The sequence below is a fragment of the Sphaerodactylus townsendi genome, linkage group LG03 (assembly GCF_021028975.2).
Source record: "Sphaerodactylus townsendi isolate TG3544 linkage group LG03, MPM_Stown_v2.3, whole genome shotgun sequence".
Taxonomy (NCBI): domain Eukaryota; kingdom Metazoa; phylum Chordata; class Lepidosauria; order Squamata; family Sphaerodactylidae; genus Sphaerodactylus; species Sphaerodactylus townsendi.
The window spans coordinates 53,946,659-53,970,583 of NC_059427.1; the positions used below are offsets into that span (position 1 = coordinate 53,946,659).

The following is a 23,925-nucleotide window of genomic DNA, read 5'->3' on the forward strand; positions in this document are numbered from 1 at the left end:
ATGATACTTTTATTTGTCCGAGACTCTAAATATCTTGTCAAACATGGAGAAAAATGTGTGAATGTACCTGGCTGTTACTGCTAGTAGAAATATTGTGAATCTCCATCTTTCCTGTAAATCATTAAAAATCTGACTAATATGTTGTGATTTGTAAGGTGCTGATTTGTAAGGATTATGTGATGTTTTGACTTCAATTTCACAAACTTCATTATCACCGCAGTATGTTGTAACCCACATGCTGTGCAAAAACAGAAGTTTCAGGAAGGTCTCTAAAGACCTTCAGTTTCTGAGATTTTATCCCTGAACTGGGATAAACACCCAGTGACACAATCACAAGAAGAGAACAGCTACCTCCATAGGGCACTCCCTACTCTTCATCACCACCATCAGAGAGGAAATCTGGTAGACCATGCGGAAAGAAAAAAACGTGGAGAAGGAAATCAAGGGTCACTCTGAGTAAATTTAGGAGGCTGAAAACTGAATGTGGGACTCTGCAAGGACAGCAGCACCCCTTTCCCAATTTTACATATTGTGAGAATTCTGCAGTCAGTTCCTAGTGTGGCAAAGAGCCAAGGGAGACTTCTTTTCCAGGCCAAAACAGGCTTGAGGAGGGAAGCAGCAAGAGCAGAGAGAGAAACAGTGGCTGTGGCTGCCCCTGTAAGCCTTCTCTCAAGAACACTGCTGCGAAATTCCTTATGCCTCCCTCAAAGGATCCATTAAAACTATCCCCCACTTTTTGCCACTAAGAGTTCACTAAGAGAGGTCACCTCCTCCACCCTCACAGACTGGAGTGGCAGTGACCAATGAGGTCGAGCAGAACCAATTCTGATCCATCACCTTCCCAGTGCCTCAGCCGGGGCTGCCTCGCCACCTTCCCTTTGTTCATCTTGGAAGCATTTGCCGGGGAGGCAAGGTATGAACATCAGTTTCCTGTGCAGTCTGGCCTGGAGCTGTCACCACAGCTGCTTGGTTGGAACTCCCCACCCAGACAGCATCCCACTTTCCTACTCTTCCCTTCTCCCTTTCTTTGCCTTCTCCCCCCACTAGAGCCTGCTGCACTCCTCAAGAAACTGGACCACATCCCTAAAAGAGACCTATACATAGACACACATTCCACAGACAGTCCCTCGGCTGTCAAGCTCGTCAAGGTGTCCCCTCCAGAAAGAAATGTGTATTTAATAAGAAAAGAAAGAAGGGAAAGAACTGGAAAACAGGCATGCAGACTTTGGAGTAAGCTGAGAGGGGGAGACCCAACGGCCACACATTATGTAACGAAAAGCCACACTGCGGTTCCCAAGCCACAGTTTGGCCACCCCTGGCTTAGATCTTCAGAGGCTAAAACTAGCTGTTTTAATTGCTCTCAGAAATAAAGAGGGAGCTAAAGTAGATATTGAAAAATAGGTATAATAGGTCCATTGAGCATGTTTCAACTGACCATCTTGCTGCAGCATTTTAAACCTGTTGTCATTTCTGAGTAGTTTTCTGAGGCTGCCCTGGTGTATGGCAATCTGACTTTTAACATGATCAGCACATGAATAACCATAGCACAGTAATTCCTTCCCAATATATAGTAATTCCTTCCCAAGATATCACAATTCAGAGATACCACCTGAATGTCCCAATATAAGTATGAATCAAAAAGCACCTCTTAAGGTGTAGACATGATCCAGCCTTTTTTTTTAGTCAGATAAATTTTCTACCAGTTGCAACAGCCTTGGTCTTAAACAGTTTCAAATTATCAGCTTCTCAGTAGCTGCCATATTCAGCTGGTGAAATTATATTTATACTGGTCAGCTGAATGTATTATTTTTTGTTACTCTATGTTACCTTTGTCTCTTAGAGAGAACCCTTTTTAAATCTTATTGATCTCAGTGGAAGGATTTTTTGTACATTCTTGCTCTCTCCATCTTTTAGTGGTGACACCAAGTGGCACCGTTACTCAGATAATGGTAAGCTAGTAATCCTTTATTTCACTCAAATTAAAAAGGAGGTATGCCTATTGCCTTCTTCACTGGACAATTATAGCTCTTTCAGTATGCCTTCCTCAGTATTTGATTTTTGTTGGCTTTTGTGTTGAATTCGTTGCTCAGAGGACTGTTAGATTTATTGGTGTAAGCAGTGACAAACAGTTTTTAAAAATGATCCACCATTGCTTAATAATGGTGTAGTATTTTCACAGTTTTCAAGAAGAGGTAAATAGTGACCTTTCATTTTTCTGGGTGACAGTATTCTGGGGAAAAGTATGAATAATACATTCCATCTCTTTCCTAGGTACGGATTCCTACATGTCATGACAAGCCTGGAACAACTGAAGCATTGCAGACTGCACACAAGGTAGTGAATAACTCACATTTAGATAACACCTTAAAACAAAGGACTAATTTTCTAAGGTTCATTTCCATATGTGTAGTTATGTATGGAGTTTTGTAAAAAGAAAACGAAAACAGAGGTAACTGAAGTACAAAACTATGATAACTAGAAGTTGAAGCCCATATGAACACTTTGTGCTTAAATAAATCATAGTGAATGCCGTAATATCAACAAAAACAACTTTTTAGATTTATTTGGTAACTGAGCAGCAATCCTTAAAACACTTTCCTGAGAGTAAACTCACTCAATAAAATAGGGCTTACATCTGATTAGACTTGCTTGAGATTGCTCCCCAAGATATTTCGAGAATAGCAGCCACAAGCGTAATGGAAAATTTCCCTATCCCCCCCTCCAATGACAAACAATACAGAAAACACTGTGAGAAACATTTTTAAAGGCTCCAAAGTTAACAAATTCCCAAGAGTCCATTAAATTTTGTAAGACTTGCTATCCAGTCAGTTAATGTATGAATATGTTACTCTTCCAGGAAAAGCACTGCTTCTTGGTGAACATCTCACACCACTCACATAGCTCCCACTGCTTTTGTCCCCATGTTGTCATCTGCGTTTTCTTTATGTGTTCTTCTGTTTTCAGGAGTTTCTCTTTATGACTTTCTGAGATCTCAAATAATCTTTTCCTCATGTTACATACAGCACCTTATTACTTTTACCTTTTTAACTTTTTAAAAATTTAAGTTCCTGCTTTTCTCTTTCTGTCTCTCTCGACAACTGACTTTTCCTGTTGTTCTTTCACCACCTTAGACAGTTTTTCTAGCAGTTAAAGTCCATATTCGTTGGTTAATCGCTCAGTTGGTATTTGCGCTTGGGATAAACAGGCTTTGGCTGTTGGAAAGGAGAAGGGAATCTCATATGCTCTGATATGTGCAGGGTAGAAAGAGCAGCACCTTCTGTGTAGAATCTCAACAAGCATTTAAAGAGTAAATGAATGGGAATGAGAAATGCAAAAGTCATTTGCTGTAGGAGGCCAGCTGAGTATTGGTCTGTGTGTCTGTGGTACATTTAGTATGTATGGTTATCATTTATTAGAAAGGTAGCACAGATTTTGTTTTGCTGCATGAGTTATTCTGACTGAAAACTTGTTGTTTTTTTCTGATCTTGCTTTTAGCCAGCCACACAGATCTCCATTGCTTTGCCTACTGTCCATGAAGTGGATCTGTTCAGGTAAGAACATTTAAAACAACATGGTGGCGGTGGGGGTGATGATGATAATATCCCATTCTTCCTGCCAAAGCAGGCTCAGAGAGGCTAACAATATAGATAAAATACAATTATAAAAATCATAAAATACAGTTATAAAACATGTATAGAGATGGTACTAAAACAAATCAGGGTAGGCTAATACAACACCACCTAATTTAAAGATGGAAAAAGGAAGGCAGCAAGAGGGAGGGAGACCACCAGCTAGACATCTCAACTCAGTTTCTGTCCTCAACTATAGACCTGGAGGAATAGCTCTGTCTTACAGGCCCTACATAATTCTGATAATTCCCGCAGGGCCCTGGTCTCATTTGACAGAGCGTTCCACAAGGCAAGGGCAGAGCCGAGAAAGCCCTGTCCCTAGTTGAGGACAGCCAGACACTTCTTCGGCCAGGAACCCCCAACAAGTTGTTACTGGCAGAGAGAAGAACTCTGGGTAACATATTGGGAGAGGTCGTCCCATAGATACACTGAACCATGACCATGAAGGGCTTTAAATGCTAAAACTGGGACCTTGAAATGGATTCGGTGTTCCACCTGGAGCCAGTGCATCTCACAGAGCACCAGTCACATATGGACTCCCCAAGGTGTCCCAGTAAGGACCCTCACGGCCATATCTTGGGCCAGCTGGAGCTTCCAAATCAGGATCAATGGCAGCCCTGCATAGGGCAAGTTACATTAATCAAATCTGGAGGTGACTATTATGTGGGTCACTGTAGCCACATCTGGAGGTGACTATTATGTGGGTCACTGTGGCTCTCCAAATGTTCATGAACTACAAATCCCATCAGCCCCTGCCAGCATGGCCAATTGGCCATGCTGGCAGGGGCTGATGGGATTTGTAGTCCATGAACATCTGGAGAGCTGCAGGTTGCAGACCCCTGCTGTAGCCTACTCAGGGCAGCCCAGATAACGCACCAGTTGCCTAACCTGATGAAGATGGAAAATGCCAGTTGGGCCACATTTCTGACCTGGGCCTCAATTAAAAGGAAGATATCCAGAAGCACACTAAGATTCTTGACATATGGCTTAGGTGTTAATTCCACACCATCAAGAGTTGGGAACTGGCACCCAATCTCAGACCCTCCCTGTGTCAGCCACAGGACCTCTGTCTTCATTAGATTTAGCTTCAGCCAGCTGTTTCATCCACCTCATCATGGTGTCCAAACAGCTGATCAAGTTGTCTTGAGTGACAGTTGATCAACTGCTCATCAACAGATATAACTAGCTGTCATCAGCCTATTGATGACAGCCCAGTCTGAAACTCCATACCAGCTGGGCTGGAGGGTGCATATAGATGTTAAATAGCATTGGGGAAAGGTGTTTCTTGAGGGACCCTGCACCCCAATGAGTGTCATGACAAGATCCTTTCTTCCAATGCCATCCTCTGTCCCCAACCTTGGAGGAGGGAAACCAGGCTGCAAGGCAATTCTTCTTATTCCAGTGTTGGCAAGGCAGTGGGCCAAAAGATTATAATCAACCAAATCAGATGCTGCTGTTAGATCAAGGAGAATCAGCAGCGCTGACTTGCCCTGATCCAGCTGTATCTGGACATCATCTGTAAGAGCGACCAATGCAGTCTCCATTCTGATCAAGCTGAATCTGGAGATCATCTGTGAGAGCGACCAATGCCATCTCCATCCCATGACCAGGTCAAAAGCAGACTGAAGTCTGATGAATCAAATGCTGATGAATCATCTAGGAATGCCTGGAACTGCGCTGCTGCTGCTCTCTCAGTCATCTTATCCAGAAACAGCAAATGCAAGACTGGGCAGTACTTGGCTAGATCTAGTGGGGGTTTTTTTCCCCCTAAAATGGACATACCACCACCTCTTTCAGCTCTACTGGAAAGATCCCTGTATGCAGGGATAGATTTATAAGATATCTCAGGGGAGCCTGCATGCCATCATCACTGGCTTTCACCAACCATGACGGATGTGGATCCAGAGGGCATGGTAGGCTTTGCAGCTGCCACTGTTCTATCAACATCAGCCTGGGAGCAGTGACTGAAGCGTACTAAAACTGGACCAGAAGACAGCCAAGGAAGACTGCCGGGAGAGGACGGTATATAAGATTAAATAATAATAAGAGGAAGAAGAAGACGACGACACACACACAAACTCTTTGTCTGCAACTGATGAAGGACCGAGAATCCTGGGAAGGCTAGTTCTTTCAGGGTGACAGTTTCGATCTCCTTCACCCAGGTCTCGATCACACACCAGGTCCAAGATTTAATCGTGTGAGTGCAGCAAATTGGTAAGGAACATAAGACAGACTCACATTTAACAGTTAATCCAATGAAATTTTTGCTTATGGCAACAATTTAATAATCATCTCAAAATATTATTTTAAGGCAAGAGGATCAGCCTTACTGTTGAACAAGTTGGAACGGTAAAGATGTCTCCAAGAGCAGCAGAATATAACCTTTTAATAGCTGTATATTTGATTCTAATGAACTGGAAAAGTAGCATCTCTGTAAGCCAAGTATATGTTAACCCTCAACAGGCTTCCTTAGGAGGTGGTGATCTCTCCTTCTGTGGAGGTTTTTAAGCAGAGGCAAGATGGCCATCTGACAGCAATGCTGACTCTGTGAACTTAAGAAGAGCATGAGTGGGTGGGCAGGAAGGGATGAGTCAGTGCTTGGCTCTCATGGCCCTTTCTTACATGCCCAGGGCAAAGCTGATCGCCGCTATGGGGTCAGGAAGAAATTTTTCCTCCAGGCTAGATCAGCCAGGGACGCCAGCCGATTTTTGCCTTTCTCTGGTCATAGAGCAGAATCACTGGGGGAAGGAGGGGGAGGAAGTTGTGAATTTCCTGTTTTGTGCAGGGGTTGGGTATCCTTGAGGTCCCTTCCAGCTCTGTGTTTCTATGTTCTGTTGCTGCCTTAGTGAGCAAAAATAATGTAAAGGTTCAGAATTTGTGAGAACAAAGGCAATCACAGAGCATATGGTTGCCTCTAGTTGAGGCATGAACAATCACAGAAATCTTACTGACCTGATTATTTATACTCTCCTCAAAGTGGACATCAACACAATGAACCATGGTGCTAGCATTCACTGACCTGAGCAAAACTGATAGATGTGTGGTACTGTGCCCCTGGGTGCAGCCCAGTCTCCATTTTATCTCCAAAGCCTTAATGTCACTGCCCTTTCACTCTTCAGGAAGACCTAAGCATCATGACAACTTAACGCTTAACATCTCAAGCTGGTGTGAGTCAGGGTCATGTTTTCAGTTTTTTCCCCTTCTGCTGTGCTTTTCTTTTCTTTGCTTCTGCTATGTAAAGAAAGGAAGATTTTTAAAAAAAAAAAACCCTATTTTTGTAAATTTGTTTCAGATGTTTCTCGCCAGTGTTCTTTCACATCCAGATGCTGTGGGAGCTAGTGTTGTTAGGGGAACCGCTTGTTGTCATGGCACCCTCTCCATCTGAGTCTTCAGAAACTGTGTTGGCTCTTGTAAGGTAAACATAGAGGAGTCTAAAAATCTACATAACTGTGATCTCACGATGAGTCACAGAATGGGAAAGCTGTATTACCTTACATTGGATATATACACATTTCTTCACATGAAGAAAAGCTTAAGCATTCAGATCCAGCATGTGAATCACTAGTATCATGTTGGGATGTAAGAGACAAGAGTTCAAATTTCTACACTGCCATGTAGCCTTGCAGGATTCTAAGGAAAGGTCCTTTTTCTTTTTCCTCATCACAAGAAAATGAGAAACTGTGCAAAATTTAGCAAATATTTAGGAATTGTAGAAGTATGCTAGGCTGTTTACATAGATCTGTACTCTTTATTTTTAACCCAACTTGGGTCTCTTGTGGAATAAGGTGGGCTGAAAATATTTTAAAGACCAATATTTAGTCACAGAATTGAGGAATTGTAGCATGAATTAGGTTCCATGTATATTTGATCACACTGTATATGTCATTGGAAAGAAAAAAAGATTGCCTTAGCATGTCCTGTCACCTTTAATGCATCCAAATCAAAATATCTTTAAAAAACTCCTCATTTGTATCTTTTAATTTTCAACCTCACTTGGTTGCAACAACAAAATACTGATATTCATTTTCTATATGTTTGTTTCACAGCTGTATCTCGCCTTTGAAGTACTATAGTGATTTCAGGCCTTACTTTACAATACATGACAGTGAATTCAAAGAATATACGACCCGTACACAGGCCCCGTAAGTAAAACAGATTTACAGTTGTGGTATATAATTGTAATTTTTGGTTGTAATTTTGATTTTAAAGGAATATCTGTGGACTTGAGGCCTCAGTTAGGAAGCCTAACAGAAATCACACTCATTCAATTATATAACTGCAGACCATAATTAACTGCTGTAACTAAATTTAATATTCTTAGGTAAAAATAGAATTAGGCTATGTCTTGCTATATAATGTGTGTATAGATAGTATATTGTTAACATTCCAGTACTAACTTATTATATGATCATTTAACAGTTTGGCTTGTCACATAACAATTAAAATACATATAAATTGGCTTAGAAATGCACAGGTGTTCTCAGACATTTTTCAGTTGCTTTTATTTATTTAATGTGTAGTATCTATTGGCCACTAAGGCATGGATCCAGGAACAGGATAGCTGATGCACTAGCCGAAGCTGGGCAACTCTGGGGGTGGAAGCATTTCTATGGTTTTATGAAGAGCAGTTTAGCTTTTGGTACAAATGTAGTTCAGTGGCATGTGTGTGCTTGCTTATTTCAGAATTACAAAACAGTAAACCATCGTCATAGATCGCCAAATAGTCATTTTTAGCAGTTAGTGTTCAATAACCATAAATGTGGTCTTTCATCTTCTTTTGAGATTGGTTTTGATAACCTATACTTACTGAAGAAGAGAAATATAATGCATGTTCTTTGCACTTGTTCTAGCTTGCATTCTTTTTTAAATCTGATTTTCAGATAAGATACAGACAGTATTTTTTTGATTCTTTTGATTCATGTTGTAATTCCATCTTCTCTGGTTCTTTGTTTCTCATATTCATAACATTATCAACTGTACTGGTAAACAAGGAAAATGAATATGTTTTAGTTCAGAAGACAGAAGAGAATCTTTTAATATATTTTAATTCCATGATGAATATAAACTTTCATTCCACAGAGAGTGCAATGATCTCATTTAAATGTCATCCATTTTTCAGGCCTTCTGTCATATTAGGAGTGACAAATCCATTTTTTGCTAAAACACTGCAGCATTGGCCACACATCATCCGAATAGGAGACATCAAATTGTCAGGTAAAAGTATTGTTGGCTGTAGTTTTGTTCTGAATTACACTGTTTTACATTCTTTAATTAAATGTCAACAGAATAGGAACCAATAGGAAAAAATGATTAAACTAAAACAGGTACTGAATTTTAATACAGGAACATAAAGCAACAACTTGACTTAGCATCTGCAATTTAATTGAATTTCTATGTAGACTTACAATGTAGCCCTGTACAGAATTACTGTTCTCATTTCTTAAACCATTTCAGTGGTATTCAACTGGCAAAACACTGCATAGGACTACCCTGAAAATATACAGTAAAAAAAAGAACTGAACCAGGGTTGAAACTGAAGTAATGGATTGAATCAGCGTAATCCATTTGTTGCTATTTGTTTTGAGCTTAGTAGGAATTCTAAAGAAAACTGAACACAAATTAGTAGATTAAAATAATGGAAAATATGAGAAGCTTCTGATGAGAGTCATTTATCTGATGAAGGGAGTTTGATCCTCGAATGTTTACACTCCAAAATCTTGTTGGTCTCTAAGGTGCTACTGGACTTGAAGCTAGGTGTTCCATTGCAGACCAGCATGGGTACCCTATGAAACTATGTGAAAAGCGATGTCAACAGTTGAATCAACTTCTTTTTAACTAAGAATAATGCATATTTAGAACCTGCAAAGTTCTTCCTCCAGCAGAAAAGAATGATTGCTCTTTTCAGCAATTTAGAGCAAAGCTACCTTGATTTGCTTTATTCATATCCTTTAAAAGCCTGTTATCTTCTTGATCACATCCAAAATGGTCAAGGCTGTGCAGAGCAGATGAACAAAATATGTTGAATCTCCACAGCAATATCCACCATTTTCTCAGTGTCGAAAGCTGCCACTTTTTCCTTTGCTTTTTCTGCAATTTAATGGTAGTTTGTCAAATTTTGACACTGGTGCCACTATCACAGGAGGAGCAAGAGTCATGGAATGTTTGCTTACTGCTGAGGACAGGTGCTACTGTGAACTGTCACATTCAGAAATAAAAAGTCAGTGCAAGACCTGTCTGTGTGTGGAAACTCTTGAAGCATGTATTTGGCCTCTTCAGATCCTGGCATTTGACTGATCATGTGCTGTACCTTTCATCATTTTGGCAGGTGAAGTCCCGAAGCAAGTGAAAGTGAAAAAGCTGAAAAACTTAAAGACCTTGGATTCTAAACCTGGTAATAAGTGTCATCACAGTGAACTGAAATATTGCAGTATTTTATAACCTTGTACACCAAAACCTGAGGAAAATCCTGTTATTCTTTCCCCAGGTGTTTATACATCTTATAAGCCATACTTGAACAGAGATGAAGAAATCATAAAACAGTTGCAAAAGGTAATATTTGTTAATTAAACTATTAGCATTTTTAAGAGTCTTGTGCAGAGACTCCTTAGGGTAAAGTGGGGTATAAAAACCTCCCCCCAGAGGGCCCCTCCCCCCACATATCCCTTTTTGGGAAAATGTTTTTGTCTACCTTTTCCTTACATCTTCACTGTGCTTTCCAATCACACTTGGAAACTTAAACCTGGAATAGGTATTTTTAACTAAGAATAATGATTGCAATGGACATTTTCAGAATGGAAAATGCAATCTAGTGACCCAGACATTATTGACATCCATGAATTATATTCTTGGTCCTTGAAAGGGGACCAATATAATGAAAGGGTGATGATCCCAAGATGACCTTTACGTCCACAAAAGGGACTTGAGGACGTTTGACTTCCATGTTCAAGGGAGATCTCATTTGAAACTTTCCCTATATTTATGCACAGTTTAAGTGGCAAAGACAGGCTATGGGGGAAAATAAGAGGAGCGAGGGGGAATCTGAAACCCATAAAGTTAGTGTCACAGCCTTTTGGTAGCCAAAACTTTTCGATGAAATTTTTACCTTCATAAGTAGGGAAATATTTACATAGTTTATATAAAACCTGTTTAAATTCTATTCTAGTCATTCTTGAGATAATTATTGTAGTTCAGTATTTTTACCATGTTATATATTTTCAATCTCTCTCTCAAGTGTTGGAACCTCCAGTTAACATGGATTTAAACGTTGTGGATTTTTATTAGTTTTATGTTTATAAATGATTTTCAAATGTGTAATGTAATGGAGTACAATTATGGACTGAAGTCTTTACAATTTTGAACTTATCGAAAACTTACTGTGCTTGCCTTTATAGGGAGTGCAACAGAAGCGTCCTGCAGAAGCCCAAAGCGTAATCCTTCGACGTTATTTCTTGGAACTGACCCAAAGCTTCATTATTCCTCTAGTAAGCTATCATACATATAGAACAGATCAGCTGACAAATAAAATGGCAAATATTTTAATTGAAATTTGTTAAATGTGAAGACAGACACAATGGGTTGTATGCAAAGTACCATGAGCAGAGCTTTCAGAACAGAACTTCTTTGCCTCCAGATTCCTGCAGCAGCCCCCAATCCTGGAGCTTCCAGGAACATCACTGGGTACAATGGAGAAAGACAAGGGGGTGGGGGGAATTCATTGACAAACACACAACCTCCCTGCAAAAAACAAACTTTGGATTCAAACCATTGGGTTCGTATCCACAGAGAAATGTCAGCTTTATAATTTGTATGACATTTGGGAAATATTTAAAATAATTACTTTTTAAAAATTGGGAAATGTGTTTTTGCCTCAGTAGTATGTAAAATCCACGTTCAAATCAATAAGGGAATAATTCCATGTGTGTGGAGAGATGCATACGGTAACTTTTATCTTTCTCTACTTTGCAATCTGCATTGAGTCTCTGTGAGAAAAGGGGACTATAAATAAGCTAAATAAAGACATAAAACAAGTAACATTCACACCTGATCTCACCCTGTATACAGACCCCAGAGACAGAATATAGACTAATTAAGGTTCAGCGTATTTAACATTTTTCTGGAAAAAGTTATAGCAATTCTTTTTAAAGGGAAATTTGATGGAACCCCTCTTCACAGCCAACAATGCCACCCGCAAATAAAGGCCTGCCTTTGTCCATTCTCAGTCCAGCGCTGTGAAGAATTATTCCCTTATTGATTTGAACGTGGATTTTACATACTACTGAGGCAAAAACACATTTCCCAATTTTTAAAAAGTAATTATTTTAAATATTTCCCAAATGTCATACAAATTATAAAGCTGACCTTTCTCTGTGGATATGAACCCAATGGTTTGAATCCAAAGTTTGTTTTTTGCAGGGAGGGTGTGTGTTTGTCAATGAATCCCCCCCCCCCCCCCCCCATGTCTTTCTCACAGAGACTCAATGCAGATTGCAAAGTAGAGAAAGATAAAAGTTACCGTATGCATCTCTCCACACACATGGAATGGGGTTCAAATGCAATGTCCGTATGAACATGGAGTTTTTTGGGAGAGCAGGTTCCCTGCAAGGCAGCAGCCCATGATACATGAGGGGCTGACATACACATATACACCTCACACACTGTATATACCTGGTTCTGTCTAGATCAGGGGTCGGCAACCTTTACCACCCAAAGAGCCATTTGGACCCGTTTTCTACGACCCCGAAGATCTACAGAGCCGGAGAGGCAGCTCTGCATGGAGCCGCCTCCGGTTCGGCCCCCCCACACCTTTCCGTCCAGTGCTGCTCTGTAGGGCCTGCCCAGTGCCGCTGCCTCTCACGCTGCCTCTGTTCTCTATAGAGAAACCCCCTCTGCCCAAAGGAGCAGGCAGTCGCTTGCTCCGTGGGGAAGAAGGGGGATGACGGCTGTAGTCTGCCCAGTGCCACCGCCTCTCACTCTGCCGGAGGCAGCTGCACCAGGCAGGGAAACCCCCTCTGCCCGACGGAGCAGGCAGCCGCCTGCTCTGTGGGAAAGTGGGGGGGGGGGATGGCAGCTGCTCTGGAGGTACATGCCCATGCTACCCTCCAACCTCCAGGCCATGCGGAGTCGCAGTATAAGGCTGAAAGAGCCACATACAGCTCCAGAGCCGCGGGTTGCTGACGACTGGTCTAGATCAGGGGTAGGGAACCTGCGGCTCTCCAGATGTTCAGGAACTACAATTCCCATCAGCCCCTACCAGCATGGCCAATTGGCCATTCTGACAGAGGCTGATGGGAATTGTAGTTCCTGAACATCTGGAGAGCCACAGGTTCCCTACCCCTGGTCTAGATCATAGTATCAAGGGGTAAGATCTGAATTCTGAGAACTCTCATTTACTGATATCTTTGCTTGTTGTCCAAACCAGTGAGGTCTTGTGTGATATTCGGTTATCAGAATAATATGATGGCAATGTATCAAATTTCAAAACTGCTTATCTAGTCAGCTTATTTTGGATGCAGGGAGCAAAATAGAATACCCCTTGTAAAATATAGTGATGTAGATGTCAGGATATTCTTCAGAATATTTGTTTTTTTTTTTCAGGAAAGATATGTAGCAAGTTTGATGCCTCTTCAGAAGAGCATATCACCTTGGAAGGTGAGAATATTTTCATAAACAAAGAACAGGTTCTGTGAATTGTCACAAGTTCATTCTGTATGTTTACAGCTGTGTTTCCCTTGTAGAGTCCACCGCAGTTGAAACCATTCAATCAAGAGGAATTTATGAAAACTCTAGAGAAAGCAGGGCCACAGCTTACCTCTAGATTAAAAGGAGACTGGATAGGAATGTATAGGTAACTTTGTTCATCTACCAATGCTAAAATATACATAGATTACAGCCTAAATAGATTACATATAAATACCAAGTAATGTGTTGCATTAAAAAAATTGAAGCAGATAAAACTTTGGTACTGTTACTTTGCATCAGGTGACTCCCATTTTTAGCTTATAAAGGTTCACAAATTTGTTTAACCTCTCTTCAGAGTATTACAAAATGTAGCATGACCTATGTTCTCCCTCATTTCTTGATCTGCATAAAAATTTTGCTTTCAGCAAAGAGGCTATGCATACTGTACTTTTCCTAAATCTCTATTCTGTATTTGTCCATCAGTGGTACTTTCTGAAAGATCCATCCTCTAGAAAGAGGTTCCCATGCACAAATCTCTTTGAAATTAATGGAAAATACATAAGAAGCTTGCATAGCAGAATTTATTTCTGGATTGTGTCCAAAGGGATTAGTTGCATTAGGTTCTACTGTATAAAATCAGTGTATTCCTCTGTAGGTGTAGTTATGCATATGAAGAAACATCTTTCTCACTCTGTTTTGTAAGTTACAGAATTTGGGGGGAGGGCGCTAATGTTACTCAATTAGAAAGGTGAAGTTTTTAAATTATTTTGAAGGATTGGAATGAAACTGAGGTTGTCTTTTTCCAGATAAGAAACAAAAATTAGTAAAATTGGAATATTCAATGCAAAAGTAAATGCTATAAGGTAAAGGGAGAAACGCATGAAAATGAAATAGGAAAACTAGTGAAGATATTCGGGAGGAAAACTTTGTGAGTCACATATATACAAAATTTTAGAAATGACACCGCTACTTTAAAGATGATTTGCTTCATTTCTGTGCTCTGTATAATGCTTAGCATACTTCTGTCACTAAATAAATATGTAGGGGATTGATAGTACATTGGAATATAAACCAAAAGGCTTGTTTTCTAAGCCAAATAATATATATTGACAATGACACTATTTTTATTGTTCAATAAAATGCTTTACTGCTGCTGAGTGAAATCCCCTCACCCAGGTAGTTCTTCTGAAGCAGGTTATTACTATTCCCATTTTATTTTTTTTAAATGCTGCATATAAGGGAGCACAAGCCCAGTGAGTCCATAACTGGCTTGGGATTTGAAACACAGATGTTTAGATCCAAGCACAACAGTCTCTATATTGGTACATAATTTCATATTGAGACATCTGGAGTTGCAACTTCAAAATGCATTTTACATCAGTTGGCACATATCAAGCTCCCATTCTCCTTGAATGCTTCATCTTGCAAAAGACCAAAACCCCCAGAAGAGAATCTAGCTGATTATCCAGTTGAAATTGATCACACCATTCTTCCTCTGGCAAAAGAAGTCATTTTAATGTTGGAAACAATGAAATCACCGTTTGTTTTTTGTGGATGATAGATTCTTACAAACTGTTGCCATGAGGATGTATAGCAGTTTCTACCAAGAGAGAATCATCGATAAGAAAGTTGTCCAGCATTCTCCACATTAAATGTGATTTCTCCCATTTATTTATGCCTAAAAGATGCTCTGTAATACTTTGGAACTGGCCCAGTTCTTACACTTCAAATGTTTGTGGCTTGAAAGGGAGAGTTGCTATAGGATTGATTCCAGAATGCCACTTTATCCCATTAATTAAATTAATTTTCTTTTTGGCTTAAAGACATTTCTTGAAGTCTCCTAACTTTGATGGTTGGTTCAGGACACGACGGAAGGAAATGACCCAGAAGTTGGAAGCGCTACATTTAGAAGCACTATGCAATGAGGTTAGGAAAGCAATTTGCCATTACACTTTTCTTCCTTGTCCTCTCTAGCGGTGTCAAAATAAAAAGTACAGTTAAAACTCTCAGAATGTTTGTAAGTGGTTCTCTACCTGGGGGTCGAGTGACCCTTTCACAGGGATCACCTAAGACCATCAGGAAACGGTATTTTTATATTTTATATATACCGATTTTATGGTTGGGGGTCACCACAACATGAGGAACTGTATTAAAGGGTTGTGGCATTAGGAAGGTTGAGAACCATTGGTTTAATTTAACATGCAACTAGATGGGATGCTGGAGATCCGTTATTAGATCCCCAGGTGGCTTTTAGGGTTTGTTTTTTTTAAGCAGCTGTGTGTATATGGGATTTCTGTCTGACAATTGTGCTGTGCCAGGATGGTGTTAACCTTTGAATCCCCCATGTTGTTTCCCCAGAGAAATCTCCCTCCACATGATTACAATTTACCTAGCAGCCACCTCTCTCTTTTTAGCAGGGCTAATACCAACTGACAGTTGCAATCCAGAACCAAAATTACTACTGCTTCTGCTGCTTGTAAGAACTAGACCTCAAAGTACCCATAGTTATATAAGGCTTGGAAGGTCATTCACAAGAAATCAGAAATTATTCTAGTAAAGCAACTCACTAGAGTAAAATCTTTTTCCTAACATCAATCAATTATAAGTTTGTAACTTACTGAGATCTAAATTTTTTTGCTCTTATATTTTTTGTCTGTGTCCATGGGGGGCTGGAGGGAGGGCCAGGGATCCCAGTGATTTTGATGCGTGGGAGATATGGCGGTAGACCTAGGCCATATGAGAGACAACGAGGGAGATATGTCAAATGAGATCAGGACCCTGTGGGAATTATCAGAATTATGTAGGGCCTGTAAGACAGAGCTATGCTTACTCTCTGTCAGACCTATGGCCTATCCCAAGAGATGCAGGTTGTGTGGATAGGGGTGTAGACTCTGCTCCAAGGTTGCTGTTGTTGAATGCAAGGTCCATAAACAATAAATCTGCTGTCCTTCAGGATTATGTTAATCATAAGGCTTGGACCTTGCGGAAACCTGGGTGAGGGAGGGGGAGATAGTCACCCTCAATGACCTCACCCCAGATGGTTTCACGTTTGTTCAGCAACTTCGGACACAGGGCTGGGGAGGTGGCGTGGCAATGCTTGTTCGAGATTCCATCTCCTTTTGGACATCCCCTGTCCCGTCGATCATTGAATTGGAGTGTCTGGGCCTTTGCTGGGACTCCCTGGAGAGACTGGCTGTCTTGCTGGTGTACCGATCACCTAGCACACCGGCAGACAGTCTGTCACAGCTTTTGGAGGTCGTCTCTGAGTGGGCGTTGCTATACCCTAACTTATTAGTGTTGGGTGATTTCAACATCTATGTTGATTCAACCTCCTCCTTGGTAGCCATTGATCTAATGTCAACCCTGGTGACGCTAGGTCTCTCCTTGGTAAACACCAGGAGTCCCAAGCACTAGCACTGCCACACTCTGGACCTGATCTTGACGGCAGGCGTGTATGTGGGTCTGACCACTACATCCTTAAGGGTCAGATAGAAGCTGCCGCTCCCCCGTCTAGCAACAAACATATTTTAGCCCGCCCATGGAGACTAATGGACCCAGAGCGGTTCCAGGATGCTCTGCAACAGTTGATACAGTACATGAACTGGAGGCCCCTTAGCCATCTTTGGGTCCAGGTTTGAACCACTTCAGCTTACTCGACTCGACGGATGTGGACAGGACACTGGCAGCTGTTCGAGCTACCACTTGTCCTGTTGACCCATCCCCTTCCTGGCTGGTGAAAGTCAGCAGGGAGGAGCTTCGGCGCCACCTGTTGAAAGTCATCAATAGCTCCCTTGAGCAAGAGGCTTTTCCGTGTCAGCTTAAAGAGGCAGTGGTCCGCCCGCTCCTAAAAACATCGCAATTAGATCTAGGGGATCCGACCAATTACTACCAGGTTTTGCATTTGCCATTCCTGGGCAAGGTAATTGAGTGATCAGCTCCAGAGGTTTCTGGATGACGAACACGTATTGGATCCCTTTCAGTCCGGCTTCCACGCTGGCCATGGAACCGAGACAGTTCTGGTCGCCGTCGTGCACGAACTCCAGCTTCATTTAAATAGAAGCGGTTCAGCGCTGCTGGTGTTGCTAGATCTAACTGCAGCGTTCAGAATAGTAGATCATGACCTTTTGCTCCACCCCCTTGCCGATATCAGAGTTCAGGGATCAGCCTTGAAATGGCTGACCTCGTCTCTTCGAGACCGGGGACTGCAGGTGACATCAGAGGAAGGGAACTCCAGGCACTACCCCATAGTCTATGGGGTGCTGCAGGGGGCGATCCTCTCCCTGATGCTTTTCAACATCTACATGCATCCCCTGGCAAGTTTGGTCCGGAGTTTCGGACTGTGGTGTCACCAATATGCTGATGACACCCAGCTCGTGCGGCCCGTCTTTGCCTCCTGGAACTCTCCAGTGCTGTTTGGAGGCTGTTGCTGGTTGGTTGAGAGTGAGTCGGCTGAAAAATCCTATGAAGACGGAGGTTCTGTGGCTAGGTTGGGGGGAGTGACCAGTGGACTTTTGCCCACCTTCACTAGATGGCGAGGCTCTACATTTGGCCTCATCTGCCTGAAGCCTGGGAGTAACACTGGACCCGGCACTATAGCTGCAGATCCAGGTCACTCAGAAGAAGAAGAGTTGGATTTATATCTCCCCTTTCTCTCCTATAGGAGATTCAAAGGGGCTCACAACAAACACCCTGTGAGGTAGGTGGGGCTGAGAGAGCTCTGAAGAACTGTGACTAGCCCAAGATTACCCAGCTGGTGTGTGTTGGAGTGTACAGGCTAATCTGAATTCCCCAGATAAGCCTCCACAGCTCAGGCAGCAGAGTGAGGAATCAAACCCGGATCCTCCAGATTAGAGTACACCTGCTCTTAACCACTACACCATTGCTGCTCCTCAGATGGCTCGGACAGCGTTTTACCATTTGCGACAGGCACGGCAACTGGCCCCATATCTCTCCCACTCTGACCTGGCAACTGTCATACACTTTATGCTGGCCTGCCTTTGGCTGTGATCCAAAAAATAAGCTCATTCAGCATGTGGCAGCCAGGCTCCTTTCAGGTACATCTAGTTGGGACCGGATAACACCAGTCCTGCGCCAACTTCACTGGCTGCCCATTGAGTTCCGGGTCATGTTCAAATTGTTGGTTCTAACCTTCAAGGCCATTAGTGGCCTTGCACCTACATATCTGAGGGACCGCATCTCCCCATACTGCTTCATCAGGTCCCTCCGCTCCTCGAAGGAGAACCTACTGGAAGTCCCTAGCCAGAAGGATATCTGGCTGGCCTCTATGAGGGCCAGGGGTTTTACGGCCCTGGCCCCTAGGTGGTGGAACAGGCTCCCTAGAGAGACCAGGACCCTGCGGAACCTACAAGGTTTCCACAGGGCCTGTAAAAGGACCTGTTCTGCCAGGCGTTTGGCCAGCCAGGTTGACTGGTGGATCCGTGTAACATCTAGGCCTCCCATGGGTACAGAAAGGGGGTGGATAAATGTCGCCATCTGAGATAATCTGTATATATTGTATATCTGTTTTTATATTGTATATTTATTGTGATTTTATTGTTTTATGATTATTGTTCACCACTTTGAGCCCTTGGGGGGGGCAGTCTAAAAGTTTGAAATATAAATAAATAAAAATAACAGCCACGTCAGTATGCCTGTTGCATATGAAACTTAGTTTACTGCATTTTTCTAGTTCTAGCTTAAAGGAACTTAATAAGGAAGGCATTTAAGGAATTTTATAAAGCTCCAATAACACCTCTCTACTAACTTGCCTTTAGTGAAAATGTATTAATGTAATAACCATGTCTCTTTGGTAGGACTTGCTGTTCTGGAGTCAAAAACATACTGAAGTAGAAACAGTGGACCTTGTCTTAAAATTAAAGGATAAACTGGTGAGTAATTAACAGTGAAATCCTGTGCAGAGTTAATTCAGTCTAAACCTGATCCATTTCAGTGAGCCCTGGACTCTAGTAATTCCGCATAGGAACACACTGAGAAAATACTGTATTGTGCTGCTTTTTAAATATTATAAAAGCTGAGCATAATGCACCATCAAGACCTGAAGCTCAAGAAAAAGAAGGATAAAAGAGTCCGGAGCACCCCAGGTGAAATATAAAATATATAAGTAAGATAAAAGAGAAATAAAATATAAAAATGATAAAAGAGCCAGGAGCACTCCAGAAGCTACATGTTTGGTTGCCTTGTGGATTGCCTTTTCCAGGCGGAAAGGCGACATAAAAATGTTTTAAGTAAAATAATTGCATATTGAACTTGGACTTGAATTTCCAAAACATTCAACTTTGATTACTTTCTTGAATTCTCATGGAATCTTTAGTGTTAACATAGATTTTAATTGCAATTTATGCGATTACAGACTGATGGAGAAAACTTACCGGTGAAACCTGGGATAATGGAAAAGTTACAGATGCACATTGATTCAATTATACTGGCGTTACCAGAAGATTTGCAGGGTATCCTGATCAAAACTGGCAAAACGTGACAAACTGAATGTTATGCAGCCGCATATCCCGTGACACACATTTCAAAGGTGCAGACAAGATTTGTTTGGAGAACTGCAGATGTGCAGAACGTTTTGTAATAAAAACAAACTTTGCTGCTTCAAAAAGTTTTAAAGCAGACCTTGACAAATTCATCCTGAATACTGAAGGAAGTGAAACATTTTATTGTCACTAATGTGTAAAAATTAAGTGCTCTTAATGGTAAATCAGCTTGCATCTTACATTTCTACCGTGTGGGACTAAAGTAAAGAACAGGCATTGCTGAACTTATGAGTTGGTGCTGCTCTGCCCAATCCCATAAAACTCAGGGGAAGCAATATTTTGGTTTCAAAAACGATCTTGCTTAAAGTGATAACTGGTAGTCTTTACTGAGCACTTTTCCTTAGATTGTTTTTAATTCCCATTACCAGCCAAAAACATTGCCAAAACATAGCAGCTTTGTGACTTCTGAATTTAGCAGCAATTGAGAGCACGGTCCACACTCCTCCTCTGGGCTTGTGCACTCTCCTCCTCCCATGGCTGGAGACAGGGCAGTTTTTTTCATGTAGTCTGAATGATTACTACTAATCATAGCTTGCTTCCATATCAGGGGTTGGAATAGGCTTCAGACTCAGGTTCAGAGCAAACTGTGGTTTGACTGATTTGAGCCACATGACAAACTGTGATTATCTTCAAACCCTGAAATGGGGAATGAAACCCTGGGTGTGCTTCCAATTGCAATGAGTCCATGATCTTGGAACTAAAGTGGTGATTTAAGGTTTTCCTTATTTGATCACAGTCTGTTCTGCAGTGCACGGGGAGCAGCTGAAGAATGAAGTAATCCATTTAATTTCCCTATGATTTATATGTTTTTTAATTGAGTTTTATTAAAGGGTACTTCTCATTAAATGTCTTAGACATTTCCCATCGTGGTATCTAATTTCGAACAGTACTAAAATTAAAAGGTGAAAAATTAACTCAAACTTATATATGATGTTCCTTTCAGAAAATGCATGCCATACCCAATACCAGATCATCACACACAGAGAAAAACTGCTGTGGTGAAACATGTCCTGCTAAGTGGATGATTAGGGGCTGTGTCCTCTAATCAGTCCGTTGCTGGGGAGCGGAAAATAAGAGTGACTTGCAAACAGCTTGCTCTCAAATAGGAGTATCACAATAATATTCAAATCAAGCTAACCTCATCACTCCTGTGTGGTAGGTCTAAGGGATTTCCCCCTTCCATGTCACCATTTTGTGCACTTTAGGCTGATCTAAAAACTCATGCAGAGACATACTGATAGTCCTTGGGTAGAAATTTTCTGTAGGAAAAACCAAATCACTGTCCACTTATTTGGTGATTTGTATCATGACAGGATAGATCTGAACTGTTTTTATAAATAGTAGAGTAGGGAGGAGGAAGCAGTCCTAACTGGTATTTCTTATCTTTTTCTAAAGAGTGTAAACCACAACTAATAGCATGCATACTATAAATATGCATAATGAGCCATTTCGGATTGGCAATAAATTTTTGCTAAACATAAATCTATTAATTTCCTAAGAACATAAAAATGTCAGCAGCACTCTGTGTGAAATGGGACTGGGAGGAATTCTTCCAAGAATGTTACAGCAGTATGGATGTGTGTACATCACTGCTAGGAAGTGAAGGCAAAATTGCATTGGGTAGTGATATGTTTGGATAAGAAGAGGCCATGATACAGCAAGTCTGTAACTGAAAACTTCCTTTGTGTGATTTTTTGGTATTGTTATTTCAAATCTTTCATTTTATGTATAAACTGCCCTCTGTACTGTAAGAAGATATATATTTTAATATTCATTTGTAGGAATTCCAAACAAGAAGATGACATTGGATTGTGTAAAATCCAGCTAGACAATTATGCCACTTATTTCATTTATCATACAGTTTGTTTTGCACAACTGATACGTAGCATTTTTAAATATGGCCACTAACACAATTATCTTCATTAACTGAAGCATTACATAGTATGTTGGAACTGGCTACATTAGCTTATTTTCAAGATGTATTTTTAAAGAAAATAAACACCACTTTTGCAGAAAAAGCTTTATTTGTGGTTGTTGAATAAATGGCAACAGATTAGCCCTAAAGGAATATTTTAAAGGGTTCAGTACCTTTACAGGTGTTTGTTCTTGCTTAATATTTACTCAAAAAGAAAAAGGCACTGTGGCTGAAATTTTGTGCACAGGTACATAGAAGAAGGCCCCATTGGATTCATTAAGACATTCCTGAGTAGCTTTGCGCTAATTTTCAGAGCAGCTGCCACTATTCTGGTAACACTTCCCTAACTCAGCCTGACCCCTCTTGCTTTATTTGAGCACCATATTGTTAAGGCAAGACTATGTATTTGCACACACTGAAAGCAACAGTGCCCAAGCAGTCAGTGTTAGTTGTGTGAAAGCATCATCCAGGAAGAAATATACTTCCCCACCCTAAAGGAAATTGAGACACTTATGTTTAAAGGTCAAGGAGAGTGTTAATTGTTTTGCTTAAGGGTACATCCAAATCAGTAGTCATACCACATTTCACTTCAATTTTACTATTCACTGTTCTGAGATTAGTGCATTCGTCAAACATGCTTTAGCCTCCTGTTATTGAACTCTTACATCTTCCAAATTGACTTTTATGAGAGGAAGGAAAACGGGATCATAAGTAACAGGACTTTGGGTTTATGAATTAGGTGTACCTTCTATTAAAGAAGCTTTAGTAAACTTGCATGTGGTCAGAAATGGGTACATGGGTAAAATGAGGTAGGTGCGAGTTAAAGGAACAGTTCAAAAGTGGTCAACAGCCAGGAAGGAGGATACTGTTAGAGGATTCATAGCTCTAATTAAGTATGAAATGTGTGCAAAAAAAGTCAAACAGTGCAGGCTATGTTTTAATTTTTTTAAAAAAAAGACCTACAGTTCTGCATGCATTGTAATAGCATGTGCTTGGATCAGCAGGATTCTTGGCATACCTGCAATAAATAACTAGCACAGGCATCCCTCCAGATCTTCATTACTATTTGCTGTGGTTGACAACACACACAATACCTATTTTTAAATGATTGTTGATTTTTCTAAAACATCAAATAAAGCACTGCATCAAAGTAAACATATTCAACACACTAAACGGTATTAATGAGAACCTTCACGTGGGTTCAGCAGGAGAAGAAAAAAACACCTGACAAAGTGACATGTCTGACTTGTGCTTTCATAGCAGGATGCTCACTAGCAACCTTTCCTCCATTTGGCAACTGCTTCCTATAACAAGAATAGCCAGAGAGCACCACTACGAGTCTATTTTTGCTCAGTCATCCTCACTGCCATTTTATCTTAGTGCAATATGTTCTATACTAAAACAGTGATCCAAAGTAAACAAACTAGAGATTTATCTGACTTACACAAATAATGAAATCCTATCATGTGCCTGATGTCAACAATTCTACACACCTGTAATTCACAGCAAGAAAAAACTAACGGTGGGTCCAAAGGAAGGGGAGAGAGCTAAAGTGGATGTAAGTAAGATCACAAAAACAGTCTCCATTCACAATGGCTACTAGCCATTGATGAACTTCTCCATGAATCTAATATAACCCCTGTGACCCCCCTTTTAAAGTTATGACTGTGGCTACCACTACTTCTCCAGCAGTGAATTCCACAGTTTAATTACTCATGGAGTAAATAGGTATTTCCTTGTATCTATTTTGAATCTATTTCTAAATAATTTCACTGGGTGCCCCTCAAATTTTCATATGATAGGCGAGGGGGGAAAGCTCCTATCTGTTCTCTTAACCCTATGTGCATAATTTAAAAACCTCTATCATGTCTTCTGTTAGCTGCCTTTTTTCTAGACTGAAAAGTCCCAGACTCTTCAGCTATTCTTAAGAAAGGTGTTCCAAACCTTAATCATCTTGGTTGTCTTTATTTGTACTTTCTCCAGTTCTGAGGTGTCCTTTTTGAAATATGGCAACCAGAATTCCACACACTCTTCCAAATGAGGCCACACCACAGCTTTATACAAGGGTATTACAATACTGACCTTTATTTTCAATCCCTTTCTTAATAGTTCCTAGCATGGTTTGCATTTTTCACTGCTGTTACAC

General features: G+C 40.9%; 1 protein-coding gene across 1 annotated transcript in view; it reads left to right on the plus strand.

The window, feature by feature from the left end:
- Positions 1–21,882, plus strand: part of DENND6A (DENN domain containing 6A) — a 53,298-nt gene extending 31,416 nt beyond the window's left edge. The window contains exons 9-21 of the mRNA XM_048487331.1: positions 2,272–2,334; positions 3,496–3,551; positions 6,922–7,044; positions 7,676–7,771; positions 8,749–8,843; positions 9,955–10,020; positions 10,114–10,178; positions 11,021–11,110; positions 13,224–13,277; positions 13,364–13,473; positions 15,131–15,233; positions 19,121–19,195; positions 19,678–21,882. Of these exons, the coding sequence (XP_048343288.1) occupies positions 2,272–2,334; positions 3,496–3,551; positions 6,922–7,044; positions 7,676–7,771; positions 8,749–8,843; positions 9,955–10,020; positions 10,114–10,178; positions 11,021–11,110; positions 13,224–13,277; positions 13,364–13,473; positions 15,131–15,233; positions 19,121–19,195; positions 19,678–19,803 (1,122 nt within the window). The 3' untranslated portion in view covers positions 19,804–21,882. The remainder of the gene's footprint in view (positions 1–2,271; positions 2,335–3,495; positions 3,552–6,921; positions 7,045–7,675; positions 7,772–8,748; positions 8,844–9,954; positions 10,021–10,113; positions 10,179–11,020; positions 11,111–13,223; positions 13,278–13,363; positions 13,474–15,130; positions 15,234–19,120; positions 19,196–19,677) is intronic.
- The last annotated feature ends 2,043 nt before the right edge of the window (positions 21,883–23,925 follow it).